Source organism: Sceloporus occidentalis, unplaced genomic scaffold (assembly GCF_023333645.1).
Source record: "Sceloporus occidentalis isolate IW3139 unplaced genomic scaffold, rSceOcc1.0.p SCAF_4, whole genome shotgun sequence".
In the NCBI taxonomy this organism is placed as follows: Eukaryota; Metazoa; Chordata; class Lepidosauria; order Squamata; family Phrynosomatidae; genus Sceloporus; species Sceloporus occidentalis.
In genome coordinates this window covers 5,401,221-5,422,155 of record NW_028316984.1, presented here as the reverse complement: position 1 = coordinate 5,422,155, position 20,935 = coordinate 5,401,221, and the positions used below count along the sequence as shown (strand labels likewise).

At 38.7% G+C, this 20,935-nt stretch overlaps 2 protein-coding genes across 2 annotated transcripts in view; both read left to right on the top strand.

Annotated features, from left to right (window-relative positions):
• Nucleotides 1–15,087, top strand: part of LOC149313456 (cysteine-rich venom protein kaouthin-2-like) — a 43,638-nt gene extending 28,551 nt beyond the window's left edge. Inside the window, exons 7-9 of the mRNA XM_089522501.1 lie at nucleotides 2,399–2,496; nucleotides 13,629–13,717; nucleotides 14,917–15,087. Of these exons, the coding sequence (XP_089378627.1) occupies nucleotides 2,399–2,496; nucleotides 13,629–13,717; nucleotides 14,917–15,050 (321 nt within the window). The 3' untranslated portion in view covers nucleotides 15,051–15,087. The remainder of the gene's footprint in view (nucleotides 1–2,398; nucleotides 2,497–13,628; nucleotides 13,718–14,916) is intronic.
• A 1,213-nt stretch (nucleotides 15,088–16,300) lies between these two features.
• LOC149313455 (serotriflin-like) overlaps nucleotides 16,301–20,935 on the top strand; it is a 44,798-nt gene continuing 40,163 nt past the window's right edge. The window contains exon 1 of the mRNA XM_089522494.1: nucleotides 16,301–16,343. Coding sequence (XP_089378620.1) covers nucleotides 16,301–16,343 — 43 coding nt within the window. The remainder of the gene's footprint in view (nucleotides 16,344–20,935) is intronic.

Sequence of the window (20,935 nt, the reverse complement as noted above, 5' to 3'; positions counted from 1 at the left end):
ATGTACCCCGCCTAACTGTCTTTATCTCAAGATTCTAAATTGTCAGTCTTACAATTGGTATGTGTTTCTAAAGTGACTGCTAGTCTTATATATTTCTTTCAATCTTCCTTACTGTCTTTGCTCCTTAATCTAATGATTAATCTCTAACCACTCCATTCCCTATAAATTTGGGGATTGTCAGCTCAGTACACCAGGAAGTTGCCATGCCCCTTTGTTCTCGCACACAGCCCAGTTCTTTGATATACTTTAAACCTTTTACAGATCTCTTAAAACAAAGTTATCTGGGTCTGTATCTTGTTATCTGTAACAAAGAATGTAGATTGAAACTAATTGTGAGACACCAACCTTGACTGAGCTAAATGAGCTCTTTTCTGAATTGTTTGAACAAGTTTCAGATCAAATCAGTACAAACCCCAGTAATTAAATGATTTCAGAACAGTAGGAGAGTCAAGTAACATGATGCATATATAGTTCAGTTGACATTAAGAGGTAGGATTATTGGCAACCCATATAATACAAAATGTATTGATTTCATAAATCACATGTTTCATGCATCACATTTGCCCAGCTTCCTGGTAAATGTGTTTGTATAGTATATGTGTGTTTCTCATATGTATACTTTATATTTGGGGTGGGCAACAATTAGAGACTATGGGGTCTAACATTTTTTTCTTCATAAAATTGCACAAAACACCCCAAGCCTTGCCCAAAATTTTTTAAACTTAAAAGAGCTTTCACTTGGCCATTGGGAGATAAATCTGTCAAATCACTAGCCTCAAACTCATTTTAGGTTGGAGGGGAAGGCTTTTACCCCCCCCCCCCAAAATGGAAATAACTGGTTTTGAAAAAGGGGCAGCGTGAAAACTGTGAATGTGCCCACCATGAACCCCAGAGGACACAAAGGGCCTTTTAAAATGAAATTAAAAATAGTTTTTACATTGAAATTGTTGAGGGGTTAGGGAAGAAGCATCATTTTTTAAAAGAAAAATGTGTGCTTCTCACTTGTGGGAGGCAATAGATATGAAAGTTATATACCGTATACAGTTTTTTTAAAAAAGAAACATACAAGATATCAGGAAAATTAGGGAAAGTTAGGGAAGAAATCAAATTTTCAGAATTTGGTGGGTGATTTACTTCCCCCAGTCCCTTCCATGGTTGGTTTTGGTTTACAGTTTGTATTAAAATCACATATGTCAAAGAGATGTCACTATATGGACCAAGAAATCAATGATGAATGAAAAACATTTTAGCAATTTTTGTTTTCTTACTCAGCTGGCATCAGAGTCACAGGAAAAAAACAATGAAATAGGTTAGTAAAGGTCAGGCAGAAGAATATCCAGCATTTTCCAAGCAAGCACCTGATGCTAGATTTTCCAAGGTCCCCCAGATTGCATGGAAGCAGTGTTTACATGTTGCTCTTGCTGTTTTCTTAGTGCAAAACAGCAAGAGCAACATGTAAACAAATGCTGGGTTGGTGTCACTCACTGCAGGGGGGCAGCAGGGAGCAGACAGCCACAGCCTCCAGAGAGCTGTTTGAGAACTATGCTGGAGCCCAAATGAAAGGCACTGTCTTTCCAGCAGCAGCTGCCACTTGACAAAGTAATGCTATGGCCTCTGGCAGGTTGTTTGAAGCCCAGCATGCCTGCTAGGCAAGTGAGAAAGGGATAAAACACCTTTCTCACTTGCCCGCCAGCCGCACCAGTCCTACTGGGTGTACAGCACTACTGGATGTACACCTCCACCTTTGGAGTGTCACCTGGTGTGTTCCGCACCCGTTGCACCTCCCCTAGTAACATCACTGTGTTCCCCCAAATATATATTGTTATGGGATTTTCAGAAGTGTCCGGATTCAGATTCTGTCCACTTCAGAGAAACCTCACTTGAATTCAGAATCTCCTAAAATTGTTCAGCTCAGTCCAATGGCATACCAGAGGTTAGTGTCACCTGGTATGGGCCAGTAGCAGAGAGCAGACTGTTCAACCTTTGGAGGTCCATTTGGGCTCTAGCGCAGCTGCAACCATGCCACAGCCCAAACTGAAGGGACTGCCCCCCAGCACCTGCCACCACTGGAGGGGGCAGTCCCAGTCCCTTGGAAGTCCATTTGGCCTCCGGTATGGCTTCAGCTGCACTGACGTCCAAATGAAAGGGACTGCTATGGCTGTTGTGCAAGCCATAAAGGGATGTGATGCCCTTTCTTGCTCGCCCAGCAGCCACACCTCTGGGGTGTCACCAGGTGCAGACTATATCCCCCGGACTCCTCTAGTGATGTCACTGGCTCAGCTTGATTTCATTCTAGATTCAGGGAATTATCTAAATTCAAAGCACATCTCTAGTAATTATAATAATTAGAAGAATTGAAACTTGAATTATTTTTTTCTAAATATTCTTATGTTAATAGATCATTTGGCATAATTCACACCAGATTGGATGTGGACTTGCCTACTGTGAATCAGGAAACTCCCCCATGTACCTCTACATCTGCCACTACTGCCCTAGGTAAGTAGCTCCTTCACAAAATGGTCTTAATGAAACATGTCAAAGGCCTGTATCATTCTTTTACACAACATCAAAAAGTAATGTAAGCTCAAACTCATTGAGTCAGATTCAAGTCAGACTCAAATCACTGCAATGATTATATTTTTAGTGACTGACTTGCTAGCCTTGGTTCAGGAACATAATGTATTTATCCTTCCTTCATGCCCATTTCCACTTTACCTTGCTTTGCCTCAGCTGCCAACACCTCTTCACATGTATGCAGGACACCACAGCTCCCCCCCTACATAATTGTAGGGCCTGAGTAACAATCATGCTCCCATCACACCTCACAGTCTCTCACAGTCTCTCTTCATTGCCTTTCCTCCCCATCTCAGCATACACACACACACACATGCCCACACCACTGCATCTATTCACCCACCCTATTCCATCATCTGCATCATCACCCAGCTAGGCAGAAGACAATGAGGAAGATGAAGCAAAGGAGGAACAAGGAGCACACATGAGCTGAGGCTGTGGACCTGGTGAGAGAGAAGAGGGGGGCAATTGTGGGAGGCTATGGTGTTCCAATTGTGGAGAGGGGAGGCTGCGGTGTTCCACTGGGAAGGCTTGTTGTTGTTGTTGTTGTTGTTGAGAGGGACCTGTTGCTGGAAGCAAGGAAAAAACCAGTGATATATTCAAGTATTTTATTCCAAGTCTCAAGCCAAGTCTAAAGTCTCTATCTTCAAGTCTCAAGTCAAGTTTCAAGTCCTTGCAAGTTACTTTCAAGTCTCAAGTCTGGGAGCTAAATTTTTAAAAATGAGGAGCATTTGTCTTGGAGGGGAATAGTAAATGTGTGGGCATTGAAGTGGGCATTGAGGTATGCTGGGCAGGCTATCCCCAGTGCACATTGGAGGTGCTTTATAAAGCTTTTCAAAAGATTTAGAAGAATCCTTCCACCTCAGTCCCATTGCCTAATGAATTTGCGATTATCCTCTGAGAAACATGGGGGGTGGATCTTGGCTGCTGCTCAAAGTGATGGTGCCACATGTCAGTCACAAAAAATATAAAAGACACAAGTCAAGTCATGCTTCATGCAGGTGCCTCTGAAATTGTCTTTTTCTTCTTATTATTATTATATTTTATTTATAAAGCACTGTAAATTTGCACAGCGCTGTACACAGAATGGATAAAATCGATAAGAATAATAAAACCTGCCAGTGGCGTACAATCTAAAGGCTGTCTGATTTGGAACTCCCTCCCTAGGGAGGCTAGGATGGCTTCATCCCTATTGTCCTTCTGATGGCAGATAAAGACATTTTTGTGCCGGGAGACCTTTGCAAATTAATAAGAGCTGGGAACGTTGTGTAATGTATATTTTAAGGTTTGTATTTTTAATATATTCTATTGTAACTCATAACTGATTTAACTTTTAAAATGGTCTATTTGTTTTTTAACTTTTATATTTATACATTTTAATGTTGTATTGTTTTTAAATTACATTATTTTAAATCTGATGTTTGCTGTCTTGAGTTTCTATATTGGGAGAAAGGTGGGATATAAGAAATAATAATAATAAACAGCCAGTGATGTAGAATTGAGTTGATTGAGTTGGACCCAAGTCACTTCAATGACTGCACGTACCACCGCCACTTCCTTTTTTTCTGTTCAGGTTGGCTCCCAAGCTTGAGTTTGGACTTGGGACTTGACTTTATTAAAGTATCTTGCAAGGACTTGAGACTCAGTTTGAAACTTGGAGTTTGACTACATAACTGGTATCAGAGTCCAGACAGATTAGCAGATCAATTGAGTTAATCGCTATATCACTCAGAATATCCAGTCCACTACTCAAGCCAGTCTAGAACATCCAAATTCAACCCACTAAGCAAGGGCTCACTTGTCTCCATAAACTCAACCAGTAATAACTAGACCTGGTTATCCTCACAGTAGCGGCTCTTGTTCTGGCAGATGTGAGTGTTTGCATCACTGAAAACAAGCCACAGCTGGTTTGCAAGTCTCCAGTGTTCTTTTACTGGACAAATGAAAGAGTTCTACTGGATGGCACAGAGCAACAGTGTTGGTGTTAAAGAATAGTGGAAACACAAAGTATGCTCAATAATTAATTCTCATTTCTGTCCACAGTGCGTTTTTACTATTTATGTTCTAAGCATCACCTTCTACTCTCCAGAGAAGCAGAATAGAATAGGACTTTCAGAGCACTAATGTCAATAGTCCAAATACTGTGCATAATGTGTGTGTGTGTGCGCGCGTGCCTTACATTTGTGGATTTTGATAACTATTTCACAAGAAACCTAGAAAAAATTGCAGCAGCAACAAGTGGCTCTCTCGGGCTTCTCTTGTCCCCTTGCTGCCTGCATGGGCAGATATGTTAATGGTGGCAGTGTTCTAAACAGAATTAAGTTTAGTTCTAACTAAAATCTGCCAACAAATATGAAATGCAAAACAATAGCCAGCAGATTGGAAATGGTTACTGTACTTCTCTATCCCCTAAAAAGGGGATACAAAATAATGCAATAACTATAGGGCCATTGCTTTGATTTCCCCTACAAGCAAAGTCATACCCAAAATTCTACAGCAAAGACTCCTGCCATAAATGGAGAGAAAAATTTCCCAAATTGCAAGGAAGAGGCACTAGGATTCACATTAGAAACATCCAATAGATAATGGTGGGCAGCAGAAAATTATAGAGGAAAACTAGCATGTGCTTTACAGATAATAGCAAAGCCTTTGACTGCATACATCCTGAAAAGCTGCGGGTTGTTCTTAGAGCATTGGGTGTACCAATACATTAGACAATCCTAGGACAGGAAGCTACCATTAAAACAGAATACACATAAACGGAGCCAAGATGGCAGGGTGGTAAGTCACAATCCACTGTAGTGGGTGACTTGCAATATTGTTTGTGAGCTATTCAGCCAGTCCCAAGGTAAAATCGGGACAACATAATTGGGCTAAAATCCCCTTGATAAAAGGGATCCAGACAGGGGTCCTCATAGAAGGAGGATTCACTCTGATTCTAAAACAGATTGGAGTGGACTCTGAGAGGACAGAGGCAAACCACGGCCACAAATTGAGAGCTGGGAACAGCAAAGTCCCACTGGGCTCTTTTTAAATTCTTATTCCATTTGAACATCGGGAAATAACACTAATAATTTAGCAATAAGGAGGATTCTCACCTTGTTATCCCTTTCAGAAGATTGGAACCAGAATTAGAAACTGGGAACAGAGTAATGGAGATAAATTGAATAAAGAAAGACTGTGCTTGGGGAAGAAGAGAAAACTGAAAGTCAGTAGAGAAAAAGAGGAAAGGAGCGGTGGGAGAAAGAAAAGCCAGAGGAAACATAAATAGGCCAGTGGCAGAGTGGGGTCCAAAGGAGAAGAAGATAGGAGGAGGAGAAGGAGAAGGAAAGAAAGCAGAGAAGGAGAAAGAAGGAGAGATTGATAAAGGTGATAGAAGAAAAAACTTCCAAAGTATTAAGACATTGGAGAAGAGAAGGCTGGATAACAGGAGAATAGAAAGGGAGCAGAGAGAGAGGACCCCAAATCAAAAGGTGAGGTAGATGACTGTGAACCTGGAGGACCTGGAGGAGAAGCAGACGATCAGACGGCTAGGAGGAGAAGCAGAAGACTGCGGTCCAGGCGGAGAAGCAGACAAACATAACAGACCAGGAGGAGAAGTAGATGGAACAGGTTGAAATAAGGGACTAAACAGACATAGACAGAGAGAGGGAATGAAGGAGTAAGGTTGGGTAAAGAAGAAAGAAATGTGGTTTAAGATAAGGAGGTGGGAGAAGCGAGGATAGACAGAAAAGACTGGAAGGAAGGACTGAAAAAAGAGGTGAAAGGAGGGAAAATTAGGAAGGAAACAATAAGGAGAACTGAGGGAAAAAGCTGGGCATTTTCAAGGCCATGGAGCACATGGGATACAGTAAACATTGATAGGAAGAAAGTGGAAGTAGATAATAGAAGAGAAGAGAGGGAGGAATCAAGAAGGAAGGTAAAGCAGCTCCTGTTAGCAGACATAGAGGAAGGAGGACTAACTACATGGGCTTTATGTTTGGGTGAATTATATACTGGACTACGTCAATAGATAGCAGCAACATCTAAAGGAAGGAGGACTAACTACAAGTCTCTCAAGTCTAGGGGATTTGAATATTGGACTTTCTTGGCAAACAGAAGCAGCACCTAGAGGAAGGAGAACTAATTACAAGACTCTTGGGTTTGGGAGATTCATATATGGAATTAGGTCAGCATTAACAGTGACACCTAGAGGAAGGAGGAATATTTACAAAGAGTGTTTATACATATTGGACTGTGTCAAAGGGCAATAGTTAAGAAAAGACTGGTTTAAGAAAATAGATTAAATCTGTAAAATAAGAATTTTCTATTGTTTGATAAATGTGTTGATTGAAAATATACTCTAAATATACTTAGATAAAATACGTTAAGGGATTGGATATATATAAGAACCTTGCTAAACAGATAGAGAATATATAATACCAACAGGGGTCCATTTGGGGGAAAGACAATTAAAAGAAGGTAAAGTGATAAACAAATAAAGCAGAAAGGAAAGAAGGAAATGTCAATTACAACAACCATGTCAACAAGAGATATGACAAACAGAGAGAAGGAAAGGAAGCAATTACAATTACAAACGACAGATACAAAATCAGGATTGGCAAGAAGGCCATCTTTTGAATTAAAAACATCAGACTCTAATGCTAAAATTCTCAAGGTGATCCAGAGGATTGAGATTAACATAAAGCAAGAGATAAAACACTCAATAAATGAACTGAGACAGGATTTCAAGGAAGATATAGAGGACCTGAAAGAAATGATAAAAGGAATAACAGAAGAAGTGTAAGATGTAAAGAAAAGAGTTGGAGATCTAGAAGAGAGAACAATAGGAGTGGAGAAAATGACCAATACTATATTTCAAGAGCAAAAACACGTAAGGGAGACAAGTAGACTGAGAGAAGTAAAGGAGAGAAAAAATGTTTAAAATTAGAGGATTGGAAGAACAATTCAACGAAGACCTATATGATTATTTGATTCCTGCACTGGCAAATATGCTTGAATTTACGCCGGAATATTTGGATTTGGATATAGATAAGATCTTCTGAATAAATTGAACAGTGGCATGCAATAGAAATCCTCCAAGGGATATAGTGGTATACTTCACAAAGGAAAGAATGAAAGATAAAATCATACAGGTGAATTATGATAAAAAATTAATAATTGATGGAAAAGAGATCAAATTTTTTAAGGATGTGCCTGTGGAAATTCTATGGAAAAGAAGAGACAAAAGCAATATAAAATTGATTCAGTGAAGAAGGCCAGAACATTTTATAATAGATGGTTTCGAGAGAAAGAAAGAAGAAACCAAGGAAGACAGAATGAAGAAGAAAGACAACAACTGTATGAAAAAGGAAAAGGGAAAGATGAGAAACAAGAAAAGAAGAATAAAGATGGGGAGGACACAACACAGGAAACAGAAAAAGGAGAAATAGAAGGAGCTGTAGGAGGAGAGGTGATTAGTATACAGGGAGAACAGGACAGTGTGGAAACAAATGCTGGAGAAGATTTAATGAGAGACTCTGAAGAGGACTGACAAAAAATTAAATACCATTTGATGTGGATTAGGATCTAAACTGTTTTTAAAATAACTAACAATATGAAATTTCTGTCCTGGAACGGAAAAGCAGTAAATTCAACATATAAAAGAAAACAAATTTTTCAAATTTTGGAAAATGAAAAAGCAGAAATAATCAATATACAAGAAACTAGAATTAGGAGAAAAGAGATAAAATACCTTAAAAACCCTAAATTAGGGCAAACATACATAAGTGCAGGTGAAAAGAAAAAAAGTGGTGTGTCAATATTTGTAAAGAGTCAAATAAAAGCAAAAGAAATAATAAATGATAAAGAAGGTAGATATATTGGTATTGAAATAGTATTGAATGGGAAAGAAAATTTGGTAACAAGTGTATACAGCCCCAATGAAAGAAAAGGGAAATTTTATAAAAAGTTATTGATACAAATTAAAAATCTAAACTATGAACAATATAGACCCAAAGATAGATAGATGCTCCAGGAAAAGAATAAAAGAAAAACAAGGGAAACTACCATCTAGCTTTTTTGAATTCCAAGAATATCTTTCATTAGAGGATCCATGGAGGCAAAGGAACAAAGATCTAAAAGATTACACATTCTATTCAACCCCACATAATTCTGCATCAAGGATAGATATGTTTTTTATATCAAAGGAACTGTTTAAAGAAATCAAAGATGTAATGATAAAAATAAATAAAATCTCAGATCATAATCAAATCACTTTGGAAATAAAACAAATGAAACAAAAATTTTTTTGGAAATTAAATGAGAATCTACTTAAAGATGAAAACATAAAAAAAACCCAACTCAAAGATGAGTTAAAATGGTGTTTTAAAGAGAGTATCAGTGATGAACTTGAAATGAGAACTATATGGGATGCATCAAAGGCATATATAAGGGGATTCCTGATTTTTAAAAAGAGCTCAGAGAAGAATAAAATAAAGAAAAAAGAAATAGAGGAAATCTCTGAGAAAATACTTAGACAAGAAGAAAGACTGAGGGAAAATCCAAATAGTAAAAAAAAATTAAAAATGAATGAAATCTTTTGAAAAAACAATTGGACAACAAAATAACAGAAGAAATAAGTAAAAAATTAAAATATGCCAAACAAAAACAATTTGAAAGAGGAAACAAAGCAGGGAAATTTTTAGCATACAAAGTTAGAAGGAAAAAAGAAAAAAGTTTGATAGTGGAGATGCAAGAAGGTGGAAAAAAACATACAGAACAAAAAGACATAATGAGAAAATTTCTTAAATATTGTGAAGACCTATATAAAGAAATAAATGAAAAGAATCAGCATAAGGGGAAGGTAACAGAATACTTAAATAATATTTAAAAATTGGAAGAAAATAAAGAAATACAGGAAATGATGACTAAAGATATCTCTATAGAAGAAATCAGTGAAGCTATCAATAAAACAAAACAAACAAGCTTCATTTATGTACCACTTCATACCGCCTAAGCAGTGTCTAAGCGGTTTACAACTGTAAACTAATTTGCCCCCAACAATCTGGGTACTCATTTTAGCGACCTCAGAAGGATGCAAACCTGAGTCGAGCTTGAGCCCTTTTGCTGGTCTTGTACTCGCAACCTTATGGTTTTGAGTGAGTGGCTGCAGTACAGGCATTTAACCACTGCGCCACCAGGGAAAAACTGGAAAAGCCCTAGGACCCGACAGTTTTTCAATGAGTTACTACAAAAAATCTAAAAAAGGATTAATGGAACCATTACAAAAAACATTTAATGACATAAATAAAAGGGGACTACCAGAAATATGCAAGGAAACAAATATAGGATTAATATCTAAAGAAGATAAGAATCGGACATTAACAAAAAATTATAGACCAATCTCCCTACTAAATTCCGACTATAAAATCTTGACAAGTATAATAGCAAAAAGGATGAAAAAGACTTTACAAAATTGGATTCAACAAGATCAATGTGGCTTCCTCCCTCAAAGATGTATAAAACAAAATACAAGAATCATAATAGACTTAATTGAATATTACGATAAAAGCCCGGGTACAGAAGTAGCATTGCTCTTCTTAGGCACAAAAAAAGCTTTCGATAACCTGAATTGGCAATTCACGATATATCTATTGGAGAAATTGAATTTTGGAGACAACATCGTAAACAGGATAAAAAAGATAGACAATCAACAAGAAGCCATGGGAATGTTCCCTATCACCCTTCCTTTTTATTATGTGCCTAGAAATTCTATATAATAATATAAGAGAAAATAAACAAATAAAAGGGGCTAAGAAAAGTGGAAGAGAGTTTAAAATACGTGCCTATGCTGATGATATAGTTTTGATCATTGAAGACCCACTGAAAGGGGTACCCAAGACACTGGAAGTTATAAACGAATTTGGCCAATGTGCCGGACTTAAGATAAGCAAAAGTAAATCAGCATTCTTAACAATGAATATGACAAAAGAAAAGCAAGAGATGCTTCAAGAAATAAGTGGAATACAGATTCAAAGAAAATAAAGTACCTTGGTATAATCTTAACCAAAAAAAATTTCTTACCTATTTGACAACAACTATAAACCAATCTGGCAAGAAGTGAAAAAGAAATTAGAAAAATGGTCAAAATTATACTTGTCATTAATGGGGGAAATCACACTTTTAAAAATGACTATACTGCCTAAATTACTGTATTTATTTCAGAACCTTCCAATTATATTAAATGATTTGGAATTCACTATGGAAATAAGAACTATCTAAATTTATTTGAACAGGCAGGAAAGCTAGTATAAAATGGAATGCAATAATTGACACTAGAGAAAACAGTGGCCTATCAATGGCGGATTTGAAAATATACTGTCATGCATGTTGTTTAAAGTGGGTGCGGGAATGGATATATTTGAGAAATAAAAATTTATTAGCTCTGGAAGGTTTTAATTTGGTTTTCAGATGAAATGCATTTTTGTGGTACAAGAAATTGGAACAAAACAAACAATTTAATGAACATATTATTAGAAAGGCTCTTCTAAGAATCTACAATTATATAAGGGAAAAATGTATAGAAAAATTCCAGACTGGGTATCACTGCAGGAAGCCTTTATAAGAAGGGGGAAGTCAAAGGAAGAAGAATGGTTAAAATAGAAAGATATTTTTTAAAAAGGAAAACAGGAAATTAAATATGAAAAGTAGGGAAGAATTGGGACAGGAAGGAATAGAAATAAATTGGTTCCCCTACCAACAATTAAAAGGAAGATTCTTAACAGATATGAGACAAGGAGGTATAACAAACTCAAAACAGAATTAGATGAGATCATTGAAGGAGAAGAAAGAGGATAATATCTAAATTATATAAGCTATGTTTGAAACTACAATTGGAAGCAACAGAAACTATTAAAAATAATATGATAGAGTGGGGAAAAATGTAAAACATAACACCCCACTTATAAACTGGGAAAGGGTATGGGGTAAAGATCTGAAGTTTACACTATGTACAGATATTAAAGAAAATTTCATCAAAATGTTATATAGATGGTACCTCTTGCCTACAAAATTGGCCAAACTATATAAAAGGAAAGGAAATATGTGTTGGAGATGTCAGGAGAAACCCAGAACATTCTATCATATGTGGTGGATATGTTCCCAAATTAAAAAATATTGGATTGAAGTACATAAAATTATTCAAGAAACCCTGAAAATTAAAATAGAGCTGAAACCAGAGGTGTGTCTGTTAAATAAGGTGGAAGAGACAAATACAAGGAAATATTTAAAATATATACTATACCTGGTAACCACAGCAAAGATAGTAATCGCTGTGCGTCCGCACGTCATGTGGCACTTATGATGTCGCGAGTGTGCCATTGGCGCCTCACGGCGTCATAACTGTGCTGCAGGAAGAAGCTCCATTTTGGAGCTTCTTTTTTGCTCCACGCGGGAGTCGCGTGGTTTGGCTGCTGCGGCTCCCTCATGGAGCAAACAGCAGCGCCAGCAGACCACCGCAAAGCGGTGGTCTGTAACGCACCTTAGACTCTGTGGAAGGAGGAGTGAAGATCAGAAGAAGGAATATCAATAACCTAACATATGCAGATGACACCATAATACTAACAGAAAATAACAAAGACTTGGAACAATTATTAAGGAAAGTCAAAGAAGAAAGTACAAAGACAGGTTTAATGTTGAACATTAAGAAAAAGTAATGACCATGGAAGATAGACAATAAAGATGATGAGGAAATTTAAAAAAGACTTCCCATACCTTGGATCAATCATTGATCAGAATGGAAATTACACTTAAGAAATGAAGAGAAGGCTAGGATTGAAAAAGGCAGCTATGAAGGTACTAGACAAGATCCTAATGTGCAAAGTTATACAACTGAATACTAAAGTGATGTCTGTTTATGCCATTGTGTTTTCCATCACCATGTATGGGTGCTAGAGCTGGATGGTGAAGAAAGCAAATAGAAAACCCAACTCATTTTGAATTGTGGTCCTGGAGAACACTACTGTAGTGTATGTGCATGGATGCACAAAAACAAACAAACAAACAAACAAAAACCAAATGCATCCTGGAAAAAAATCTCTTTAGAAGCCAGAATGACTAAACTGAGGCTGTCATTTTGACATGTTACAAGAAGGTGTGATTTACTAGAAAACATAACAAGGCTGCGGTCCAGACCGGCGTTTTGTACTGGCCTGACCACATACTAGGGTTGCGCGAGGGTGCAGCAACCGCACACCCCACAACCCTAGTACGTGGTGGCGGCGTGATAATGGCAGCGCCCTATATACATGGTGCCGCCATTGTTACAAAGGCTCCATGCGGCATCCGCACGTTGCCGTGCAGCACCTACATAACGAATGTGCCAGTGATGCACTTGTTACGCCGCCCCTGCGGCTTTAAAAGAACCTGCTTTTCACGGGTTCTTTTTCCACCGGAGGGAAGCTGCATGGTTTGGCGGCTGCTGCTTCCCTCCAGAGGATAAACAGGCACCAGCAGGCCTCTGTTTTTCAGCGGTCTCTACTGCGCCAATGCTTGGAAAGATAAAAGGCAGTAGGAAGAGAGGAAGACCACACATCAGATGGGTAGACTCAATCAAAGAGGACACAATCCTAAATCTGCAGGAACTGAGCAGGACCATTGAGGATAGGGTGTCTTGGATATGCCTTATACACAGTATCAACAGAGGTCAAAGTCAACTTGAAGGCAGTTAGCTAGCAAAATTCTCAGGATTCAATGGGAAGAGAATATCTTTGGATTAATAATGATATAAAATATTCATGTCTCAGTCCTTAGATATTCCTTCACAACAACTGCCTCATAAAATACTCTTTGCATGTAGTAAACTAAAACATCAAAGTGCTCACTTTCCTGTCTTATAATTTCTCACTTTCCTGTCTTATAATTTCATGTGCTAATTTTCTACTAGCAGCTCTTCACTGGAAATGTGAAATGTCCATGGTCCTACCACCTTGATTAACAGATTAACTACATCAGCATGCTATCCTGCTATCTTGCATGTTATCTTACTTTCTTTTGATGCTGTTTTGTGCTTTCAGGGGGAATTTGATACAACAAATTGCAACACCATACACAGAAGGTCTACCCTGTGGAGACTGTCCTAACAACTGTGAGGATAAACTTTGCAGTAAGTTGTGATGACCCAGCCTAAAGGCACCAGATCCTGTTCTTGGAAGCTAAGCAGGGTCAGCCTGGATTAGTACTTGGATGAGAGACTGCCAATGAGTACTAGGTGCTGTAGACTACTTTTCAGAGGAAGGATCTGGTAAAACCACCTCTGATTGCTCCTTGCCTAAGAAAACCCTATGAAATTCATAGGGTTGTCATAGGTTGCTAAACAACTTGAAAACACATATATACGATGGTATGAATGAATTCCTCAAGATTAATATTCTTTTATACAATCTGTGATGGCAAGTACAGTCAGCCCTCCTTATCCACAGATTCTTTATCCATGGATTCAACCATCCATGGCTTCAATATATATATATATATATATATATATATATATATAGAGAGAGAGAGAGAGAGAATATACAGTGTGTGTGTGTGTGTGTGTGTGTGTGTGTATATATGGTGTCATTTATATAAAATGGCAAAATCAAAGTTTGTTTTTTGATATATGCAAACCTTGATTTTGCCAATTTATATAACTGATACCATTTTACTAAGCCATTGTATTTAATGAGACATGAGCATCCACGGATTTTGGTGTCCACAGAGTGGACCAGAGTGGAACCAAACCCCAGTGGATACCAAGGGCCCACTGCAAGCCTTTCAAGAACATCTTGCAAAAGAATTTCACTTTAAAGTATCATCTATACTATAGCTATATATGGCTGACTGGGGCCTCAAGCAGAAAAGTGAATTGGAGCAACCTGGCCACTCTAACCACAACTGTGCCATGAGCAGTACGGGGCCATGGGGACCAGATGGCACAGTCCCGAGGCCACCCACCACAACACAAGGAGTGCTTCATTTGCTCTCCTTTTGCAGCCACATTTGGGCTGCCTTAGGCAACCATGGCACAGCTTCCACCCAATCTGGGTGTGTGCATCATCTGAACACCATGCCGCCAGATGAGTCTGAAGACACGTTTTTGGCCCATCTGTTTTGGTCCTATGTGATCAGCTATCACAATTTTGCCCCTGAATTTCCATTTAAAGCATGGCCTCTTGTAATTGTTAGGGAAATTGTCCTAAGTGAAAGCATTCTCAACTTGTTAAAATGTAACAGCACTAATACAAATGAGAGGAGAGAGTATTAGTTTTAAAAACACTTGTTTCACTCCCTTTACTAACTTTGTTTTGGTTTGATTTCTTCCAGCTAATCCATGCACATATGTGGACTTGAAGACAGACTGTGAAGCTATTATAGATTTGTTTTCGTGTGATATACCGGAATTTGAACAACAGTGCCAAGCCACCTGTAAATGCAAGACAGAAATGGATATAGATTAACATAAAATCAATGTTGAGACATTTGTTTTTATTAGAAAGGATGAAAGCAATACTCCTACTTTTCCTTGTTCGATATTTGAAAATACAGTTAAAAAAAAACAACCCAAACAAAACAAATGTCTTTTTTTTCAAAGAAACTAACTGCAATGAATTAGTCCTTGCGTCTGTGTCATTTTTTTTAAAAAAAATCTTGCATTATAGAATCATTGTGTTGGAAGAGATCCCCAAGGGTCATCTATTCTAATCGATTGCAGTGGAGAGATCCGCCAATAAATCATCACTGAGAGGTAGTCTCTTATCTCTGTTTCAATCTCTTCAATAAAGAAGAGGTTTTTTATTGAGAGAGAGAGAGAGAGAGAGAGAGAGGAACAATAGAATCTTAAGGGCTCAAAGATGTAACCCTAGACATTGAAGAATCCCAACTCAATTTCAACATGGTTGTGGGACCTGACCACACTAGATGTCTTTCAGGTAACAAATAAGACTTATTTTGCCCTGCAGTTGATTTGTCCCACAAGTTCTTCTGCTAAAAGTTGCCAAAACTCAGACAGCTAGAAAAATACTATTTCTTTTTTGCTTTCATATATGCAGGCTATGACACAGGGTTTTCCCCCCATCATGAGAAGGTGGGATGAGTGTGATGAATTGTGATTTTGAATTGGTTTATCCTGGAAGCATTCTTACTCGTGCACATAAGGGAAAAGAAATCAAGATCAAGCACTTGCTTCCCACTTGACTATTCTTGTGTCTTCAGTGTGTACGGGGAGGTAGCATGTTCTGAAGCAGCGTGCCTGCTTTATGTGATTTTATAAGGATGTCAGTTTTCTAAATCTTATGGACAACCTATACTTATAGAATGTTTTTGTTTCAATGCAAAGAAAGTCTTCTGGAATCTCAGAAGGACAAAGGGCCTTTACAGACTGGCAAAAAGTGCCACCCAGTAAGCAGAGTCAGGGCACAGTCTCCATACGCTCGACACTCTGACTCTTCCCCCATGGCACCATGATGCCGTGTGCCCCTCCAGATGGCCTCATCACCTGCCACAAGTAGCAGGCTCCAGGGCCACAGCCGAGGCCACCCATAGCATTTATTTATTTATTTACAGTATTTATACTCCGCCCTTCAGCCCTAAAGGCTCTCAGAGCAGCTTACAATTATTATTTTAATTAGATGGTTCCCTGCCCTCAGCCTTACAATCTAAAAAGACACATCACAAAAGGAGAAGGGAACGATGGTGCGGAAGGGGCCCGATGCCCGATGGCATCCCAGGGTCCCTCAAATTGGCTGGCCTTGGTAAGTTTGGCTGCCTCACTTACAACCTGCCAGGGCTCATGAAGGAACTTCAGCAACATGTTCCCAAATAATAGGAGGGGAGAACCAGGTAGCAATGAGTATGTGTATCAATGCCTGGTATAAGTTCATATATACCTGCATATGCAATGCCACCTCAACATAGGAAATCTTCTACTGAGTGGTTTTATACAGATATGGTTGCTTTTACAACCAAATATAATAGGACCAACTCTTAGGCAAGTCCTATGCATAGTCAGAAATAAGTCATTTCGATCAATAGGACATTTCCCCAAGTAAATGGGTATAAGACTGGAACCCAAAACTTTAATTGTTTAACCTATTATAGACTCTAAAACTGCTTCAGTCCACTACAGCTGAAATTTTTTATAAGCACATCTGCTTTCCTTCAAGAGCTTTGTTCAAGTACCAAATTTCTTGGAATCTCATGTACCTGACAAATCTGTATAATCATTTGCCTCTGTACCCCTGACTTTCTCCATTGCTCGATGGAGCAAATAAAGTGTTTTTGACAGCATTTAACTGCTTTTTCCTCGGGTAACCTTATTGCCCTTGATTTTCCCTTGCCAGGTACCAGTACCCTGCAAGCAAAGGGAAAGAGAGAAGAATCACCAGAAAACACTGTTTACCCAGTATGGCTATGTTTTATAAACAATGCCTAATAATGTTTATATGTTTGCATATATTAATTCAAATCAGTATATTGAAATTTTGTGTGTATATTACACACAAAATTTCATTGATACCCAACCATGAAATAAAGAGACCAGACATGTAAATTGGATGAATAAAGGGCCATTTATTTGACCTATAATCTATTTAAAGCTATGCACTTGAACTTCAACCTTAACTTCAAACTCGGAGCAAATTGATTAAAGTGAAAAGCCTGGTGCGGTCCAGCTGAAACCAGGTGTCAATCCTAGACCTCCTCTTCAGCCTTCCCTTTGGGCACAAACACTGAACCCTGAAGTAAATCTGATGATTCGGATTGCATCCTCAGCCACTCTTAGGAAGGTAAACATAAGGCACTCTCCCTCAAACTCCCTCGAATTTGTACGGTTGAGTAAAACCCCCGTGTCTACCCCAAAGGCAGGTTCTCTCACAACTCTACGTCCCTTGATGTGTAGAAGTTGATTAAGAGCCTAACCTTTCACCACAAAGGGGCGCCAATGGTGCATACCAAGCAGTTCTTTAACCCCATATGGGCCACAGACAAGGGACAAGCATCAGCTTAGTCCCTTTCCCCCACCAGGCAATTCAAAATGTCTTTTAACCCATTTTGAAAATCCCTCAAAAGATCAAATTGCCCTCATCTGAAAAGTGAACCACCCTGACTGGTACAACTCTGGGTGTTTAAATAAAATTGATGGGTGGTTAATTACAAAGCCAGACGTCCTTAACAGGGAATTTCTAATTTCTCTATTAATCTATTTTCTGGCAACATCCAATTTACGTGGATTACTTTCACCTCTCCACAACCTTTGGGGCAAAACTTCAGACCAGATTAAATTTATGCCAGGCCACGTATGACATATGATATGACACATGTCTCGCTTGACAAATTAGAGTTGTGCATTTGATCAAATCAAGGTCGTTGCTACCAAGGTTTAACAGCAGCACATCAGGTTGAGGGCCAACATGCTCCTCAAACAACAACTTGAACAGACCACTCCAGCATAAGCCTCGTCTGCCCAACCATTCAATCGTGGCGATTTCGCTGAGACCAAGGTGAGAGCCCATCTGACCAGCACAAGTCTGTCTCACGGTCCAATAGATCATACTGTGCCCACAGATGAGGATGTGAATTCTAATAGAACGAACTCTGAAAATTAAAAGAAGAGTCAAAATAAGAGTCAACCAATTTACTGTGTTGTAGGAATCATCCACACATACTTCTTGAAAGCTGAAGATTGTCATCTACCAATGTGTTTGATATCTGTGCTATCAAATCCTATGGTTGCTGCCATGGAGGCTACTCTGATTTGGAAAGAATAAGTACCGAATTTAACCCCCTCTTAGTCCAAGATTATCCAAAGCTTTGGCGGCCACAGTCCAAAACTGAAAGTTAGTCAGGGGTGAGTGGTCTATATGTAGAAACAAGAGGCCCAGAGTTTGGCCGCAAAGTGCCACATATTCTGTCAATGCCTGTTCTGGGCAAAGATTGGCCATAATACAAGAATATAACATAATAGATGTCCCTCTACCTTATTTAATCAGTCTTAGATCTTCTAATCTGCAGTATAGCAGTCAGGCTAGTTAGGACCAAATCAGTAAGTACAAGGGCCCTGTTTGAGGGTTCATTTTTTGATGCAACGACCAGTTCACTAAATCGAAATCCCCAAAGAAAGCCGTTAACGCCGCTGCATGAAACAAACTGGCCTCATAAGGGGAGGAATATAAGAGAGCCCACTGTCCCTTAAGACCCTTGAGAATTTGTGGAGTGATGGACCTCCTATCATGATAACTAATGACCCGAATCCTAGCCCACCCTTATAAGGTCTTGGATAATTCCGAGTCGACTTATCTATGGGTCAGTGTAAGTACAGTATTTTAACTTATATATAGATAGATATATTGGAAGAATTCAAAGATATACAGTCGGCCCTCCTTATACGCAGATTTGCCATGTGCGGATTTGAGCATATACACATGGCAAACCCAGACGTTGTCCTCAATGGTGGCACGCATGCACGCGTGCTGCTATTGGGGACAAAAGTCCCTCTCCTCCCCTCTTCTTTCCCCCTCTCCTTCCTACCTTCCCTTCCTCCCTCCTACCTACCTTCCCTCCCTCCCTCCCTCTTTCTCTCCCTGCTTACGTGCTGGTTCACCGCACCGCCACCTCCTTGTCTTCGCTGTCGCTGCAGGGTAAAGGCCAGGTATACTTTACTTTGTACTTTAAATCTTGCTGGTCATTGACCGAATAAAATATATGTATGTATGTGTGTATATTATCCTTCTTTGCTTTCCTTTTTTATAGTGCTTCAGGATTCAACAGGAAGCTTTTTTTTCCTTTCTTTTTTTGAGAACATCAAAAATATCATTTTGAGTGGAAATGGCAGAGAGGCTCTTGCCAGTACTTTCCTTAAATGAAAACAATAACACCCTTTACCACTGTTTCTACATTAGTCTTAGCATACTACAACAATCAGCCTGACAACATTTCAACATCTGCGTAATGGTGTGCCTGGAAGAATGACGCAGCTTAATTCTTGAAGCATTACTGGGGAATGTATTTTTAATATTTATTTAGTTAGGCAATGAATACCAGATTGAGCATTTAGTTCCCATTGTTGGTGGACTCTTTGGAAATATTTCACACATCAAAAATCAATAGAATACTTTCTAATAAATTGTAACATTGTATAATTTATTTTATGACACTATCAACTCTTCATATTTAGGACATCTGGATTTGTTATGCAGAGAAGACAGATAAACTGGGTACACAGTAAATGTACCATGATGTAACGTTAGTAGTACATTAAGCAGAACAAAAAGAATGTTTTGTTCATTCTAAGATCTTTCACTCGTTCTCGTTAATGGTTAAAATGTTAGCCATAAAACGTTAAGAAATGGACTTCCTTCTTTATTTAGACATAAGGGTTTTTATTGTCCTCCATGCTTTTGAATCCTGATCATTTCTTCCAATACTGAGTTGAGGATGCTGAGTACCTATCTGCTACTCTCAGGCAGTAAAACTCCACAAGAAGCAGGAGATGCTGTTTCTGGGGTAAATTCTGGCTAGGGATTTCTATGTATTGCAATCCAAACTTCTCTAACCTTTAAAATAAGATAATCCATGGAAAAAACCCAAGATCTCAGATCTTATACTTTGCTTGTTCTCATGTCTTCAGCATTGGTAATATTTATAGAATGCTAGATAACAGGTCAGAATTTTGGCTTCATTAATAAAGACTAACTAAACTTGTAGTCCCCTGGTTATAGGATTTTAAAAAACACACACACACACAAAATGTATTGGCACTGCCATTTACAGAACGTGTTTCTATCAGTTTCAAATTCCAAAATGTTGAGGAACATTTTGAAGAAGGAGTAATAAAAGGAATAGGGGAAGGAATGATAAAAGGAAAAGAAGAGTAGAGAGAGGGTGGAGAAAGGGTGTAAGGAGAAGAGGAATCTGTCCTGCTGCAGAGACGAGTGAGTACTCTGAGAATGAAGGTAGGGTGGGTCAAGGAAGTGCCTGAAGCAAGAAGTAGTAAAACAGGCCTGGGGATGAATGGGAGTATATGGAACTGTGGGACAAGAAAAAGAGAGTGATGTGGGGGACAAGAAAAGCTGTTGCAAGTTCAGGGTGTCTCATTACATCACTGAAAGAATCAGAACAACAATCCATCACTGTATGGAAATGTCATTACAGACACCTATTGAATGGCCATGTCTCTCTGGATAGCTCCATCATTTGGGCTTGGAAAATAATTTTAGCAGCACAAATCAGAAGAGAGCTCTTCAAGACAGCCAATTATTTTCTAGTTTGGATCAAAACTTTTCTTCCTCACTCTGTCCCTTAGTCACCACCATTTCTGAAACGTATTTCCTGCCAACCTTCAAACTTC